At 47.2% G+C, this 18534-nt stretch overlaps 1 protein-coding gene across 1 annotated transcript in view; it reads left to right on the top strand.

The window, feature by feature from the left end:
• LOC137326299 (kunitz-type protease inhibitor 1-like) overlaps positions 1–18534 on the top strand; it is a 52080-nt gene that overhangs the window by 20838 nt on the left and 12708 nt on the right. The window contains exons 2-6 of the mRNA XM_067991249.1: positions 389–540; positions 8750–8891; positions 9612–9782; positions 10901–10936; positions 14225–14350. Of these exons, the coding sequence (XP_067847350.1) occupies positions 389–540; positions 8750–8891; positions 9612–9782; positions 10901–10936; positions 14225–14350 (627 nt within the window). The remainder of the gene's footprint in view (positions 1–388; positions 541–8749; positions 8892–9611; positions 9783–10900; positions 10937–14224; positions 14351–18534) is intronic.

Raw genomic sequence — 18534 nt, 5'->3', positions numbered from 1 at the left:
AACAAGAGTAAAGTTCACGGGAGCACTGACCACAGTAATATCCATAAAATGTAGTTCAGAAAGATTGATGACTAGAGGTGAGAGGGGGATCTCATTGGACAATAAGCTAATTTGCATGTCCTGTTTTACATGGAAGAAGAAAGACTCCAATCAAAAGGCGAGTTAGCCCATCGAACCCATTCTGCCCACAGGGCACATCCAATGGACTGTATCCCAGAAGCAGAAATTATAAAATGTCATAAAATATTATTGTTGTTGAATATCGTGTTTGGGAACGCAAGATTGTTGTGTAAAAACATAATGTGGTCCGTTGTGACTAGACTCCGTCCTGCTCCAGTTCACCGAGTTCTACCAGCCCTAATGTTCTTTACCTTTCCTTCTGTTATAGGTGACAAACTGCCAGTGGCGAATGCTGGTCGAGATCGAATTGTGCAGCCAAATGAAAAAGTGACTCTAAGTGGGTTGGAGAGTCGAGATGACTATAAAATTGTCCAATTTGATTGGGTTCTTCTCCTCGGAGATCCCTCTGTGAAGATAGAGGTATGTATCCACTGAGAGAGGGGCGACAACTCCTCGACAAATACAATGAACCACCCAATGTCGAGTTTCCTTCATTTCCTCAGTGAAACATACAACATTCTTACAGGGCTCGACAGGGTAGATGCAGGGAGGATGTTTCCCCTGGTTGGGGATTATAGAACCGGGGGGGGGTCACAGTCTCAGAATAAGGGGTAGGCCATTTAGAACTGAGATGAGGAGAAATTTCTTCACTCAGAGGGTGGTGAATCTTTGGAATTCTCTACCCCAGAGGGCTGTGGAGGCTCAGTCATTGAGTACATTCAAAACAGAGATCAATAGATTTCTAGATATTAAAGGCATCAAGGGATATGGGGATAGTGCAGGAAAATGGTGTTGAGGTAGAAGATCACCCATGATCTTGTTGAATGGCGGAGCAGGCTCAAGGGGCCGGATGGTGTACACCTGCTCCTGTATCTTATGTTCTTCAATTACAGCCTGTGGGGGAGGGCCTTTTCAGATTCTAAAACGCTGAATCTGTTTCAACTGATCTTGATTCATGTGCCTAATCTTCATTAAACCTTCTAGGCAGGCATTATCACAACTGTTTATATCTGTTTTACTTGTGTCTACCTGGATAAATCTAGTTGGTCACTGATTTGAACAGATGGGTTCCCAGTGACGGGAGTGATAAAGGATCACCCCGAAGTGTGAAATGGAATACTACCAAATATCTAGACCCCTGCTCTTCACAAGCAAGACCTACCAAGCCCCCATAGCTTCCCCTATCCATGCCCTTACCCTGCCCATTCTTTGCAGTTGCTCCCCCATCTCCCTCACAGCTCCCTTATCGCATTCATGAAGCCCACCACTTAGTCCCCTGATCCCCTCCCAATCCAGCTTCTGTTGCCCCAACTTTACTTGTCTCCCCACATCTCTTTCCACCCCCCCCCCACTGATTATCATCTCCATTCCCCTCCACCCTATCTCAAACTTTACCTTTCTCTCCAAAGACCCAGAATGTCTGTTACCATAAACTTCCATCCCACCTCTCTCTCTCTCTACTCCTTATTTGAGTCCCTCCAATCTAGCTTTCACCCTACCCTCAGTACTAAGATACACTAGTCAGAGTCACAAATGACATCCTGTGCGTCTGTGACCATGGCTCCCTAGTCCTACTTGACCTCTCCGTCTTGACCTTCGACATAATCACTCAATCCTCCTCCACTATCTGTCCTCTGTAGCCCACCTTCGGGCCACTGCTGTCCTCGATTTTGCTCCTTCCTGACCCCATGCAAGCTCTGCATTGTTGCCAATGACTTCTCCTGTGCTTGCATGGTCACCTGTGGTGTACCCCTCCTCTTCACCATCTACATGTTGCACTTAGCCTCATCCTTCTCAACCTGTCTGCAGCTTTTGACACTGTTGACCACACCATTCTCCTCCAATGCCTCTCCTCCGTTGTCCCACTGGGTGTGACTGCTCTTGCCTGGTTCCATTCCTATCTATCCAGTTGTAGCCAAAGAATCACCTGTAATGGCTTCTCTTCCCACATCCGAGCCGTTACCTCTGGAGCCCCCCAAGGATCGATCCTTGGCCCCCTCCTATCTCTCACCTACATGATGCCCCTTGGCGACATCATCCGAAAACACAATGTCAGATTCCACATGTACACTGACGACACTCAGCTCTACCTCACCGTCACCTTCCTCGACCCCTCCACTGTCTCTGATTTGTCATGCTGCTTGTCCGACATCCTGTACTGGATGAGCAGAAGTTTCCTCCAACTAAATATTGGGAAGACCGAAGCCACCTTTATAAAACAGTGGTTAGAGCCTCAGCTGGAGTATTGTGTTCAATTCTGGGCACCGCACTTTAGGAAGGATGTCAAGGCCTTAGAGAGGGTGCAGAAGAGATTGATGAGAATGGTACCAGGAATTAAGGAGTTCAGTTATGTGGAGAAACTGGGGTTGTTCTACTTAGAACAGAGAAGGTTATGGGGAGATTTGATAGAGGTGTTCAAGATTGTGAATGGTTTTGAGTAAATAAGGAGAAACTGTTTCCAGTTGCAGAAGGGTCAGTAACCAGAGGACACAGATTTAAGGTGATCGGCAAAAGAGCCAGAGGTGACATGAGGAAACATTTTTTTACGCAGCGAGTTGTAATGATCTGGAATGCACTGCCTGAAAGGGCGGTGGAAGCAGATTCAATAGGAACTTTCAAAAGTGAATTAGACAAATACTTGAAGGGAAAAAAAATTACAGGGCTATGGGGAAAGAGCAGGGGAATGGGACTAATTGGATAGCTCTTTCAAAGAGCCGGCACAGGCACGATGGGGCGAATGGCCTCCTCCTGTGCTCTACCTACTATGATACTTTGTCTTCGGTCCCCGCCACAAACTCCGTTCCCTAGCCACTGACTCCATTCCTCTCCCTGGCCACTGTCTGTCTGATGCTGAATCAGACTGTTCGCAACCGTGGCATCCTATTTGACTCTGAGATGAGCTTCTGACCCCCTGTCTGCTCCATCACCAAGACCGCCGACTTCCACCTCCGTAACTTCGTCCGTCTCTGCCCATGCCTCAGCTCATCTGCTGCTGTAACCTTCATCCATGCCTTGTTACCTCTAGACTTGACTATTCCAATGCTCTCCTGGCCAGCCTCCCATCTTCCACCCTCCATAAACTTGAGCTCATCCAAAACTCTGCTGCCCGTATCCTAACTCGCACCAAGTCCCGTTCACCCATCACCCCTGTGCTCGCTGACCCACGTTGGCTCCCAGTCCATCAACGCCTCGATTTTTAAAATTCTCATCCTTGTTTTCAAATCCCTCCACGGTCTCACCCCTCCCTATCTCTGTAACTTCCTCCAGCCCCACAACCCTCCGATCTCTGTGCTCCTCCAATTCTGGCTTCTTGCACATCCCCGATTTTAATCGTTTCGCCTTTGGCGGCCATGCCTTCAGCTGCCTAGGCCCTAAACCTCTCCGCCTCTCTATCTCTCTCTCCTTTTAAGTCGCTCCTTAAAACCTACCTCTTTGACCATGCTTTTGTCCTAATATCTGTTTATGCAGCTTGGTGTCAAATTTTGTCTGAAAACTCTCTGTGATGTGCCTTGGGACATTTTACTACGTTAAAGGACCAAATAGGAAATTATACGCATGGAGGCAGAGGGCATGGCAGAGCTACTAAATGAGTACTTTGCATCTGTCTTTACCAAGGAAGAAGATACAGTCAAAGCCACAGTGAAAGAGGAAGTAGTTGAGATACTGTATGGGATAAAAATTGATAAGGATGATGTACTAGAAAGGCTAGCTGTACTTAAAGTTGATAAGTCACCCGGTCCGGATGGGATACTTCCTAGGTTGCTGAGGGAAGTGAGGGTGGAAATTGCGGAAGCACTGGCCACAATCTTCCAATCCTCCTTAGACACGGGTGCTCCCGGAGGACTGGAGAATTACAAATGTTACACCCTTGTTCAAAAAATGGTGTAAAGATAAACCCAGCAACTACAGGCCAGTCAGTTTAACCTCCGTGGTGGGGAAACTTTTAGAAACAATAAGCTGGGACAAAACTAATATCACTTGGACAAGTGTGGATTAATAAGGGAAAGCCAGCATGGGTTTGTTAAAGGCAAATCGTGTTTGGCTAACTTAATTGAGTTTTTTGATGAGGTAACAGAGAATGTTGATGTGGTGTATATGGACTTTCAAAAGGTGTTTGATAAAGTGCCACATGATAGGCTTGTCAATAAAATTGAAGCCCATGGAATAAAAAGGGCAGTGGCAGCATGGTTATGAAATTGGCTAAGTGACAGGAAACAGAGAGTAGTGGTGAACGGCTGTTTTTCGGACTGGAGGGAGATGTAAAGTAGTGTTCCCCAGGGGTCGGTACTGGGACCACTGATAGATTTTCTTGATGTATATTAATGACTTGGACTTGGGTGTACAGGGCACAATTTCAAAATTTGCAAATGACACAAAACTTGCAAATGTAGCAAACAGCGAGAAGGATAGTGATAGACTTCAAAAGGATCTAGACAGGCTGGTGGAATGGGTAGACAGGTGCAAGTGAAATTTAATGCTGAGAAGTGTAAGGTGATACATTTTGGTAGGAAGAACGAGGACAGATAGTATAAACGAAAGGGTGCAGGAATAGAGAGACCTGGTGGTATATGTACACAGGTTGTTAAAGGTGGCAGGACAGGTTGAGAAAGCAGTTAAGAAAGAATCCTGGGCTTTATAAAGAGGCATAGAGTACAACTGGAGTATTGTGTCCAATTCTGGGCACTGCACTTTAGGAAGGGTGTGAAGGCCTTAGAGAGGGTGCAGAAAAGATTTACTAGAATGGTACCAGGGATGGGGGACTTCAGTTACATGGATAGACTGGAGAAGCTGGGGTTGTTCTCCTTAGAGCAGAGAAGGGTGAGAGGAGATTTAATAGAAGTGTTCAAAATCATGAAACATCTAGACTGAGTAAATAAGGAAAAACTGTTCCCACTGGTGGAAGGGTCATGAACCAGAAGACACGGGTTGAAGGTGTTGGCAAAAGAACCAAAGGCGACATGAGGAAAAACTTTTTTACGCAGCGAGTGGTTGGGATCTGGAATGCACTGCCTGAAAGGGTGGTAGAAGCAGGGTCAATTGTGGCCTTCAAAAAGGAATTAGATAGGTACCCAAAGGAGAAACATTTGCAGGGCTACAGGGAAAGAGCGGAGGAGTGGGACTAGCTGGATTGTTCTTGCAGAGAGCCAGCGCAGGCTCGATGGGCTGAATGGTTACGGCACAGAAGGAAGCCATTCTATGATTCTATGAAAGGTGCTATATAAATGCAAGTTGTTGTCACATATAGAATAATGGATATCTGTGAGTGAGTTTCAGAAATCTAATCCAAGTATTCAAATTAGGTTTCGATCCCTACTCTGGTTCAACCTGGTAGCATGCTGGGAATTCCCAGAGACGTAACACAGAAACTCGAATGTTGATTCGTCAGATTGTGGGGAAATCATTTGTGGAGGATGGAGGGTGCTGTGGTTCATGATGGATGGGTTGATTGTCGTATTAATCTAATGCAGAATTGTCTATTACCTCTGCTCTTTTGATCAGGTCTAGTGATTGTTTATTTTTGTTGTTGCCCCACCATGGTTGCCCTGGCAACACTTACAGATCTGACGTAATGTTAACAGGACTTGCATTGTCGCTGTAAAGGCCGCTTCCTGTCACATGGTTGGATCTCATCGCTCGTCCACTGCCCTCTCTCTCTCTCTCTCTCTCTCTATCTCTCTCCCCCTTCCACCCCCCCAGGACTGACTGGAAATTGAATGTAGATAAAAATTTAACAAGAGTTTGCAGTTCAACAAAAGAGGTGGGTGGGTCACATGTCTCCTGTGGAGTGGTGGTGTGGGGGGGGGTGGTGGTCTTGGTTTCTGGTTTGATGCTTGTGTTTTAGTGTAAGAGAAACCAAACCAGCCAGTCCAACCAGCACAGGATGAAATACCTTACAACGTGCCCTAGCTTGAGCAGGAACTTGCCTTGTCTCCCCGCAATGTCTGACTGAATCCAAACGGTGTACCGTATTCATAGCATTTCCTCGAAGCGCACTTTGGACACGTTGGCCTCGATATTAACCCCCCCACCATGAGGGGGGGGGGGGGGTTTAAAAATTTTAAAACGGGGAACGCTTCCCAAACCTGCCAAGTATGCGCCTGCGGCCATTTTTACGCAGCGGGTAGCATGCCGTGTGATTGTCCCGTCTTGGAGAGGCAGGTCACGTACTTAACATATTTAAATCAAGCTCCCACAGTGCAATTGAGAGCCTGATCTAAATTTGCTGGCCGGGCTTCCCAGGGCTCGAGAAACCCAGCAGTAAACGGAAGGCAGGAGCTGTCTGCTCAAGAAGGTAAGTGCTCTTTACAGCACTCCTTTTGGGCCAGGAGCGATTTTCCCCCACCCCAACCACTCAAGGGAGCTTTCGGCCTCCCCTCTGCCGATGGCGGCCTCTCTTTCCTCCCTGCCGCAATCGGTGACCAACACCCACCAAGCCACAATCTCTCGTTCCCTCCCTCCCGATTGCTGCTCTCTTCCTTTTTCACCACCCACCAAGCCTCGATCTCTCGCTCCCTCCCTCCCAATTGCCAGAGGTCATCCCCAAGGGTCCCCAGCTGCGGCCTCATGTCGCTGCTTTTCTTGCCCGGCAGCGGGCCAGCCTATCACTTTGGGGCAATGTCTTCACGGAAGAAGTAAACATTGTTTTGTTTTGGGCGGGCACTGGAGTTGAGCATTTTCACTGAGATACCTGCTGCGCTTGATGCTTTCTGACATGGTTGATGTGTGTCAGCCATGGCTCAGTGGGTAATACTCTCACCCCTGAGTCAGAAGGTCGTGGGTTCAAGTCCCACTCCAGAGACTTGAGCCCGTAATCCAGGCTGACACTCCCAGTGCAGTACTGAGGGAGTGCTGCACTGTCAGAGGTGCCGTGTTGCAGATGGGACATTAAACCGAAGCTCCGTCGCCCTCTTAGGTGGAAGTAAAAGATCCCAGGGCACTATTCGAAGAAGAGCAGGGGAGTTTTCCCCGGTATCCTGGCGCCAATATTCATCTCTCAATCAACATCACTAAATGCAAATTATCTGGTCGTTATCTCATTGCTGTTTGTGGGATCCTGCTATGCACAAATTGGCTGCTGTGCATCCTACAGTACAACAGTGACTACACTTTATTGGCTATAAAGAGCTTTGGGACGTCCTACGGTCACGTCCTCTTTTTTTTTCTTTTTACACCTTATGTGCATAAAAGAAATTATTAAAACGTCAGCCAAATAATACTCTCGTGACTCCATCATAGGGAAAATTGCCCCTTTAAGTTTAGGCCATTTAGTTCTCTCACCCCCTGTCCACCCAAAACAAAACACCCTACTGATACAGGAGCCATTGCTGAGGTCCAACTTTCCACTCTTCTGTCCTGATTACTTGCTTGGGAGGGGAGTTGGGGAGCGGAGCGGGATCGGGTGGGGGTTGGGGGGGGGGTGGGGGCGGTAGTTCCATTCCTTGCTGGCTGCCCTCGCCCAAGTGGCCATTCTTCATACTGGCAAGTGTCAGCAGGCCATTCGACCACAGTGGCTATCACCGTCTGGTCCACACCCAATGTGAGCGTGCATTCACTTTCCAACAGCAGTTGCTGGAAAGTGAACATGAGAGGAAACGCTGGAAGATTTTCCCTTCCACCCCCCACCCCCCCCCAAAGCCAGAATACAGGTTATTGAGATCATTCGGAGCTCCTGATTGCCGTAGTGGGCTGGCATTATCTAATTCTGCATAGACCGGGGGCCAAACCTTGGATTCTGCTCTGCTCATGTTCATCAGCAATGTGACTAAACTGTCGTGCGCTATCCCTCCTCGTCCCCCTCAACCTCTCCGTGGTGTTTGACACAGTCAACCGTGCCCATCCTCCATCGGCCCATGTCCATGGCTCACCACTTTGATCTATTGCTACCTGTCCCGTTGTAGCCTGCAGTGGCCTCTCCTTCCAGCCCTGCACAGTTACCATAGGAGTGCCCCAGGCTCGAGCTTTGCTCCTTTCCAACTCTTTGTCCGCAAGCTGCCCCTTGGCCACATTACTCACTGGTGTGTGATTCGCTTTAGTCACTTGTGCTCTCCTTTTCTCGCCACCTTCAACTGCATGACCACAATGCTGTCAGAGGTGCCATCTCTCAGATGAGACATTAAACCGAGGCCCCGTCTGCCCCCTCAGGTGGGTGTAAGAGATCCCATGGCACTATTCGAAGAAGAGCAGGGGAGTTCTCCCCGATGTCCTGGGCCAATATTTATCCCTCAACCAACATCACTAAAACAGATGATCTGATCATTATCACATTGCTGTTTGTGGGACCTTGCTGTGTGCAAATTGGCTGCTGCGTTTCCTACATTACAACAGTGAGTACACTTCAGCTGCTTCGGCCCGAAGCTCTGGAATTCCCTCCCTAAACCTCTCTTCAACTCCACCTCTCTCTCCTCCTTTAAGACACTCCTTAAAACCTACTTCTTTAACCAAGCTTGTGCTAATATCTCCTTATGTGGCACGGTGCCAAATTTTGTCTGATAATGCTCCTGTGAAGCTCCTCGGGACGTTTTTCTACATTAAGGACGCTATATAAATGCAAATTGTTGGTGGTGATTGGGTGGTTATAAGAGTTGTCGGCTCAGCTCGAACGGCTCAGTTTTCTTTGCTCTCTCCTCAGCCAACTAAAAATCGGGATGAGGTGGTGGCGTCGAACCTGCAGGTGGGGCTTTACGTCTTTCAGCTGACCGTCACGGACACGGCTGGTCAGAAGACCACGGACAACATGACTATCACCGTCCTCTCGCCTGAGCAGTCGGAGGGTGAGGGTGTTTTCCAACTTCTCGAACTAGTCCCGATCGAAAGGGGATTCGAACGGTTCTTCTATTTGTCCCTCCCTTGTTGTAATTGAAAAGCAGAGTGGTTATGTTAAACGTGTATAGAACCTTGGTTAGACCACACTTGGAGTACCGGGTACAGTTCTGGTCTCCATATTCTAAAAAGGATATAGAGGCACTAAAGATAGTTCTGGTATCATCAGTGCAAAAAAGATTTACAAGATCAGGAAAGATTGAACAGGCTTGGGGCTCTTTTCTCTAGAAAAGAGAAAGCTGAGAGGTGACCAAATAGAGGTCTTTAAAATTATGAAAGGGTTTGATAGGGTAGATGTAGAGAAGATGTTTCCACTTATGGGGGAAACCAGAGGCCATAAATATAAGATAGTCACCAATAAATCCAATAGGGAATTCAGGAGAAACCGAGGAGTGGTAAGAATTTTGAACTCGCTACCACAAGGAGTAGTTGAGGCATAGCATAGATGCATTTAAGGGGAAGCTGGATAAACACATGAGGGAGAAAGGAATAGAAGGATATGTTGATCGGGTTAGATGAAGTATGGTGGGAGGAGGCTCATGTGGAGCATAAATACCAGCATGGACTAGCTGGGCCGAATGGCCTGATTCTGTGCTGTAATTCCCCACCGTGGATCGGCTGTCGATTTTGACCCCTCCTGCTTTCTCTCCCTCCCCAACAACCTCCTCTAGAGTACTGCATGGCGGATAAGAAAGTGGGGCCTTGCCGTGGGGCCTTTCCCCGCTGGCGTTATGCCGCTGACAAAGGGACCTGCGAGGCCTTCACCTACGGTGGCTGCAAGGGCAACAACAACAACTACGTTGGCGAGAAGGAATGCAAGCAGGCGTGCGGCGGGGCCAAAGGTCAGTGACTTCGTTTGGTGGGGGGAGGGGGTGGGTGGGTGTTACCGAGTGACCCGTGGTTCTTGGGTCACCTGGAACTTCAGCGTGTGCCGAGAGTTGAGTTCGTAATGTGATTGCACACACGGAATGGTGGTACCCTACCCCCTGTGGCTCATGAAGTAACAACATTGGATGATTTGTAAGGGTGGGGTGGGGTTGGGTGTGTACTGAGCTACACAGAGCAGTATGGTCCCAGCCTCCATCCCCGCCTGTGCCGGGTTAGCACAATGACTGCAGGGGGTACTGCAATTGGCCTCAGAGCTGGCTGGAGGGAGGGGGTAGGGGGGACAAATCAGCCAGTCTTTCCTACTCCAGCAACCCTTGCTGGAAAGAATGCTTTAGTTGGACGTCTGATGAGGAAGAGTTTGGGCGCGGCTGTGATGCACGCACAGTTGAATAGCCTGCCGAGGCTCACTGTCACGCATGGAGGATGGCTAGTTGGGTGCAGTAGAAGAGTGAGCTGCCAGTGTGTATGGAACCGTATCCTAGTAACGGGTTCAAGAGATGGGAGAGGAAATTGGGGGATGAGAAATGTTCCTGGAAGTCAACAGAAGATGATGGTGAGACTCCCGTACCGGCCTTTCAATTTATTCATTATTGAGTCGTCGCCATGGTGACCATTACTCTTTAAGATGAACTGTGTTAAGAGCAAGGCAAACAGAATATCAACTATGTTGCGCCTTGGATACACCTTGTGACTGGCCTGCGAGCGTTCAGTTCTGGTGTGGGATACCTCCTGCGTCCCTGGAGGTGCTCAGGGCAAGACCCTGGCCTGAGCTCACTTGGAGCTGGTGCAGTGAGGAGCAACCAGAACTGAACTCTTGCAACGTCCCTTCCAAACGTCACAATGCCTGTGAGGCCAGATTTACTTCCCAGGTAGTGCGGCCAGCTCGCGACGACTGGAGTTGCTTCTACCCCCACAGACTTAGAGCAAAGAGTGAATCTAGTCAAAGGCCCCTGACAACGTGCAGATGGATTATGATGAGTTACCGGCAGAGGTTGTCCCGACAACCTCCCAATCGCAGGTGGAGGAGAATCTTCCTATGAGGGAACTGACTGACTTTTTCTCTCTTTTCCAGCTGAAACCAAGAATTCGGGCAGATCAGGCTTGCCACGTGAGTACCACTTCAGTGTATGACCCCCCCCCACTCCCCTGTTCCTCGCACTGTAAAGAAAGGACTTGCATTTCTATCATGCCTTTCACGACCTCAGGATGTCCCAAAGCGCTTCACAGCCGAAGAAGCACTTTTGAAGTGTAGTCAGTCTTGAAATGTAGGAAATTTGCACACAGCAAGCTCCCACAAACAGCACTGAGATAAATGACCAGATTATCTGTTTGTGATGTTGGTCAGGGACAAATGTTGGCCAGGACACCAGCGAAAACTCCATGCAGATTATGTCCATCTGAGAGGTCAGATGTCTTTGTTTAATGTCTCATCCGAAAGACTATCTCTGACGGTGCAGCATTCCCTTAGTACAGCACTGGGTGTGTCAGCCTGGATTATGCGCTCAAGACTCTGGTGTGGGGCTCGAACCCACAACCTCCTGACTGAGGTGAGAGTGTGACCCACCGAGTCAGAATTGACACATTTTAAAGGAAAGGAATTGTGAGGTGGGGGGGGGGGGGGGGGGGTGGAAATGGGAGGAGAGCACTTTTGTTGGAAGTATTCTCCACTTAATAGAGTAAAACAATACTTACAAAGCCATAGCCTCATGTATAACCTTTGAACTGCTGCTTTCTGGTCCATCTGCGTCCAAGAGATCCTGCACTAGGCAACCTATGTCTCCTAGCAACCACCACTGGTGCCAGTAACTCAGAGTAAGCTCATCAATTCAAATGATCCATGCAGGTAACGCCATGGCAACGACCATGGAATCGGTGATGTTTAGATGATCTGATCTATGGTCTGGCTGAGTTTGCTGCAGTTGGACCTAGAGTTGCCCTCGGTGAACCATGGCTGAGGGGTGGAGGGGGGATCGGTGATTGCTCTCCCACTTCTGCCGGAAAGTATGGATATCAAGTGGGGGATAAGATTGAGTTTGGGTGTGTTCAAAAAGGGACATGGGTAACAACAAAGCCATTTGTCTTGCTTCCATTCCATGTAAAATAATGGAACTGGCTAACAGGAGGATGATCTGTAGAGTAATAGCCTAGTAAACTACAGCCAACATAGATATAGAAGGAAAAAATCCTTTCTGACCAACCTCCTTGACTCTTGAGGTTAAAGCGACTCAAATGCACAATGGGAAGTCCTTTAATGGGATCATTTCCAAAGGACTTTTGAGAAAAGCTATTGGGTGAATGTAAAGTGTGAAGGATTCAGGGTAAACGCTGGGAATGGATGAGAAATTAGCTGAAGGTTAGAAAACAATTACTCATTAGAGGGGTCACATCAGAGTGGATTGGGGCGGGGCGGGGGGGGGGGGGCGGGTGGGTACTGAGTGGGGTGTTCCAGGGCACAGTGCTGGGACAACCACTCTTTCCAATTTATATAAGTGACCTGGATTCAGAAACTCAATGCTTAGTGGTCAAATTTACAGATAATGCCAAACAGGAAAAGGCAGTGGAATCGTAGTTCCTGAGCTGCCTTCTATGACCGAATGAGTTGATTAAAATATGCAAGTGGCCCGTACAATGGCAGCTGAAGTTCAATGCAGATGGGTGTAAAGTTTTAAACAGAGGAAGGGAAAATAATCGGCACTGTACGCTATGATTAGTGTTGACATAACTACGGATGGAGTTGAGAGTCTTGGTAGACTCAATGCTCAGCATGTCCGACCAATGCAGAGGTGCGAGGCGTTACATTTTGGTAGGAAGAATAAGGAGGCCACATACTGCTTGGATAATAAGAGTCTAAATGGGGTAGAGGAGCAGAGGGATCTCGGGGTACAGATACACAAATCACTAGAAGTAGCAACGCAGGTTAATAAGGCCAATAAAAACGGCAAACCAAGCACTGGGGTTCATTTCTACAGGGATAGAATTGAAAAGCAGAGAAGTTATGTTAAACTTGTATAGAACCTTGGTTAGACCACACTTGGAGTATTGTGCACAGTTCTGGTCTCCATATTATAAAAAGGATATAGAGGCATTAGAGAAGTTGCAAAAGAGATTTACAAGGATGATACCAGAACTGAGAGGTTATAACTATCAGGAAAGACTGAACAAGCTGGGGCTTTTTTCTCTAGAAAAGAGAATGCTGAGGGTTGACCTGATGGAGGCCTTTAAAATTATGAAAGGGTTCGATAGGGTAGATGTAGAGAAAATGTTTCCACTTGTGGGAGAGACCAAAACTAGGGGACATAATCACTAATAAATACAATAACGAATTCTGGGGTAACTTCTTTACTCAAAGCTTGGTAAGGATATGGAACTCACTATCACAAGGAGTAGTTGAGGTGAATAGCGTAGATGTATTTAGGGGGAAGCTAGATAAGTACGTGAGGGAGGGAGGAAGGAGTAGAAGGGCATGCTGATAGGGTTAGACGAAAAGGGGTGGGAGGAGACTCGTGTGGAGCATAAACACCTGTTGGGCCGAATGGCCTGTTTCTGTGCTCAAGGCTCTATGTAATGCAGAGCAGCAATCAACGAAGCCAATAGGATGTTGAATTATAGCCAAGTACAAATCAGAGGAAGTCATGATCAAACTGTACCATGCCCTAGTCAGACCTCACCTTGAGTACTGTGTCCAGTTCTGGTCTCTGAGACACCCGGGGAGAGATTCAAAGACTGGAGGCAGTTCAGAGAAAACTTCCAGATGACCCCTCATCTCAAAAGCCTTGAGTTATGAGGAAAGACTAGAGAAACTTAAGCTTTATGGCCTGGATAAGGAGGTGCCTGTGAAGTAATCTTAGAGGTCTATAAGATAGTAAACAGTATGGAAAAGGTGATACTTTAAATTAAATTGCAGGAGGAGGACAAGGGGGTACAAATTCAATCTGGTTAAAGCTAAATTTAGGACTAATGGCACATGTACAGTGATCAACATGCGGAATAGACTTCCAGATAGAGAGGTATAACTTAAGAAACAATGGGATGGTACAATGGGGAGACCGCTCTCGAGATGAATGAACTAAGATGAGCTGAATGACCGTCCTCATCTGGAATTATCTTGTGATGCCTGCCATTGGTCTAGGCTCACACAGAGTGGCCATTTAGATGAGATACTGAGGTTGCCTGATAAAAACCGTATGGCAGCATGAATCAGTGCAGTGAAGGGAGGAGAACAATTGGGTCTTTCCATTGGATATCTATATTGTATTCTAATGGACACAGGCTCAATATGTTTCAGTGACCTCACTGCTTTGCAGCGATTGAACAAGTGTTGGAATCCTTTCCAATCAGTCATTCGCGTTTGCGCTCTCTGCTTACTCTCGGCTCACTCTTGCTCACTCCCCCACAGACTGTACGGGAGAGTGCACTGACCAGCAGTTCAAGTGCACGGACAACTGTTGCATCGATGCCAACCTGGAGTGCGATGGAAATGCCCACTGCAAAGATCAATCGGATGAGACGGGCTGCACACACAGTGAGTACAGCTCTCCACCTGCCCGTGCCCTAGTGGGCAGGGGCCATCTTCTATCTCCTGTCTCATGATCCTGCTCCTTTCCAAACGAGGGTAGAGAATCATAGAATGTTCACAGCACAGAAGGAGGCCACTCAACCCATCTTGCCAGTGCCAGCTCTTTGGAAGACTTTTCTACTTGGTATTTCCCTGCTCTTTTCCCAATATCATAGAATCTACCAAAGGAGGCCATTCAGCCCTTTGTGCCTGTGTCAGCTCTTTGAAGGAGCTATCCAATTTGTCCCACTCCCCCTGCCCTCTCCCCATATATTCTTTTTTAGATATTTATCTGCTGCCATTTTCAAAAGCTGTTGGAGGATCTGCTTCCACCTCTTGTTTCAGATAGGGTGTTCCATGTCTTAACATCCCTCTTATGCAAAAAAAAATAAAAAAAATAGGTCCTTGCAGGGAGGCGGGACACAGGTTACACTGGGATGAGTGCAAAAACACATTCAAAGGAGGTCGAAGAGCTAAAGAGAGACTTGAGAAAAAAGCATAGCAGCAGAGGCTAAGTAAAACAGTAAAAGAAAATCTTAGTGTCACAACAGCCAAGAGGGCAGTCAGAGAAGAGGTGAAGTCCATGCAAAATGCAAACGGGCCTGAAACTGAGGATGAGCACAGAATAGTAAATATTCTGACTGAATACTTCCTCCAATAGTCACAAGGCAAGACTTGAGCAACATGTTCTCTCCAAACAAGTGTAATCAATGACTCTATGAATGAGACAGCAATCCTAGATGGGCTAAATAGGCTCAAAACACATTCATCCCCAGGGATTGATGGTATTCATCTCAGATCCTAAGAGAGACCCGGTAGGAGATTTGTGAGGCATTGACTATCATTATGATGGAGCCATTGGACACTGGGGAGGTACTAGTAGATCGAGAACAGATTAATGTGGTGCCTATATTCCAAAAGAGTGACAAAACAGACACAGGACAATGACAGACCCATTAGTCTCACTTCAACTCCTTCTAAAATAATAGAATCAATTATCAAGAGTAAACTTGAGGATTATCTGTACAGCAACAGCCTCGTTAACAATGGTCAACATGGATTCTGAAGGGAATCTAACCAACCTCTTCACTGCCTTTGAGGAAGTGACAACCAAATAGGCTGTGGGAAGCTCCACATCATGCTGCACCTCCACGTCCGAAAAGCTTTTGATAAAGTTCCACATGAAAGGCTATTTAATTCAGGGAATGCATAGGAAACTGGTTGGTTGAAGGGTAGGAAACAATGAGTACTGTGTTTGAGGAGTTATGTCAGTCTGGTGAGGGAAGTATTGAGTGGAGTCCCACAGAGCTTGGGATTGGGACCGCGACTGTTTCTAATATACACGAATGACCAGAATGCAGGAACTCAATGCAAAGTGGTCAAATTTGCAGATGATACCAAACTCCCAGAAATTACAGAATGAGTTGGACAAGATATGTAAGTGGACAGAACAATAAAAAGAAGGACATGCATTTACATAGCGCCTTTCACGGCCACAGGACATCCGAAGGCACTTTACAGTTAATTAAGTACTTTTTTTTGAAGTGTAGTCACTGTTGTAATGTAGGAAACGGACAGCCAATTTGCACATATTAAGGTCCCTCAAACAGCAATGTGATAATGACCAGATAATCTGTTTTACTGGTGTTGGTTGAGGGATAAATATTGGCCAGGACACCGGGGAGAACTCCCTGCTCTTCTTCGAAATAGTGCCGTGGGATCTTTTACATCGACCCGAGAGGGCAGACGGGGCCTCGGTTTAACGTCTCATCTGAAAGATGCATCTCCAATAGGGCAGCACTCCCTCAGTACTGCACTGAAGTGTCAGCCTAGATTTTGTGCTGGAGTGGGACTTGAACCCATAACCTTCTGACTCAGAGTGCTACCACTGAGCCATGAATGACAATGGCAGATGAAGTTCAATGCAGACAAAAAGTACGACACATAGGAAGGGAAAATAATTGACCCAGTACTCCATGAATGATGTTGAAATAACTAAGGATGAATCTGAAAGAAACCTAGGAGTCTCCATGGACTTGATGTCCATCCAATGCAGAGCAGCAATCAACAAAGCCAGTTGGATGTTGAACTACATAACTGAAACAATAGAATATGAGTCAGAGGAGATGATGGTCAAACTTCATAGCGCTCTGGTCTGACCCCACCTTGCATATAGCATCCAGTTCTGGTCGCCAAGAAACAAGAGAGACATTCAAATGTGGAGGCTGTGTCGTGGGGCTGATTGCCCAGCATCAGGGGAATGAGTTAGACTGGAGAAACTCCAGTGCTTCAGTCTGGAAAGGAGATGTCTGAGAGGTGATCTTACAAGGGTGTATTAGATTGTTACGGGTACAGAAAAAGTTGACCTGGAATATTACTTGAAATACATACGAACATATGAATTAAGAGCAGGCCTTTCGGCCCCTCGACCTGCTCTGCCATTTGATAAGATCATGGCTGATCTGATTGTGACCTCAACCCTACTTTCCCATCTACCAACTATAACCTTTGACTCCCTTGTTAATCAGGAATCTATCTAACTCAGCCTTAAATATATTAAATGACCCTGTCTCCACCGCTCTCTGGGGCAGGGACCCTCAGAGAAAAAATTTCTCCTCATCTCCGTCTTAAATGGGAGACCCTTTATTTTTAAACTGTGAGCCCTAGTTCTAGTCTCTCCCACAAGGGGAAACATCCTCTCAGCATCTACCCCTTCCAGTCCCCTCAGGATCTTATATGTTTCAGTAAGATCACCTCTCATTCTTCTAAACTCCAGTGTATACAGGCCCAACTTGTCCAACCTTTCCTCATAAGATAACCCCCTCATCCCAGGAATCAGTCGAGTGAACCTTCTCTGAACCGCATCTAAAGCAATTATGTCCTTTCTTAAATAAGGAGACCAAAACTGCACACAGTATTCTAGATGTGGTCTCACCAATGCCCTGTACAACTGTAGCAAAACATCTCTACTTTTATATTCCATTCCCCTTGCAATAAATGACAACATTCCAATTGTCTCCAATTAAACTGCAGGAATAGAACTGGGTGGGGGTGGATCAGATTCAAACTGGTAAAAAGTCATTTGAGGACTGATATCAGCAAATTCTTCTTCACACAAGAGTGATCAACCTGTGGAATAAACATCCAGGTAGAGTAAAGGAAGCAAAACACCTGGAATCATTTAAGAAACAATTGGATTACTTAGAATTTACAGCCCAGAAACAGGCCGTTTGGCCCAACTGGTCTGTGCCAGTGTTTTTTTTTATTTGTTCATGGGATGTGGGCGTCGCTGGCGAGGCCAGCATTTATTGCCCATCCCTAATTGCCCATGAGAAGGTGGTGGTGAGCCGCCGCCTTGAACCGCTGCAGTCTGTGTGGTGACGGTTCTCCCATAGTGCTGTTAGGAAGGGAGTTGCAGGATTTTGACCCAGTGACAATGACGGAATGGCGATATATTTCCAAGTCGAGATGGTGTGTGACTTGGAGGGGAACGTGCAGGTGGTGTTGTTCCCATGTGCCTGCTGCTCTTGTCCTTCTAGGTGGTAGAGGTCGCGGGTTTGGGAGGTGCTGTCGAAGAAGCCTTGGCGAGTTGCTGCAGTGCATCCTGTGGATGGTACACACTGCAGCCATAGTGCGCCGGTGGTGAAGGGAGTGAATGTTTAGGGTGGTGGATGGGGTGCCAATCAAGGGGGCTGCTTTGTCCTGGATGGTATCGAGCTTCTTGAGTGTTGTTGGAGCTGCACTCATCCAGGCAAGTGGAGAGTATTCCATCACACTTCTGACTTGTGCCTTGTAGATGGTGGAAAGGCTTTGGGGAGTCAGGAGGTGAGTCACTCACTACAAAATACCCAGCCTCTGACCTGCTCTTGTAGCCACAGTATTTATGTGGCTGGTCCAGTTACGTTTCTGGTCAATGTTGACCCCAGGATGTTGATGGTGGGGGATTCGGCGATGGTAATGCCGTTGAATGTCGTGTGGAGGTGATTAGACTCTCTTTTGTTGGAGATGGTCATTGCCTGGAACTTGTCTAGCGCGAATGTTACTTGCCACTTATGAGCCCAAGCCTGGATGTTGTCCAGGTCTTCCTGCATGCGGGCTCGGACAGCTTCATTATCTGAGGGGTTGCGAATGGAACTGAACACTGTGCAATC

The sequence above is a fragment of the Heptranchias perlo genome, chromosome 10 (genome assembly GCF_035084215.1).
Source record: "Heptranchias perlo isolate sHepPer1 chromosome 10, sHepPer1.hap1, whole genome shotgun sequence".
Lineage (NCBI taxonomy): Eukaryota > Metazoa > Chordata > Chondrichthyes > Hexanchiformes > Hexanchidae > Heptranchias > Heptranchias perlo.
The sequence above is the reverse complement of the archived record's forward strand: the minus strand, read 5'-3'. Positions and strand labels throughout refer to the sequence as shown.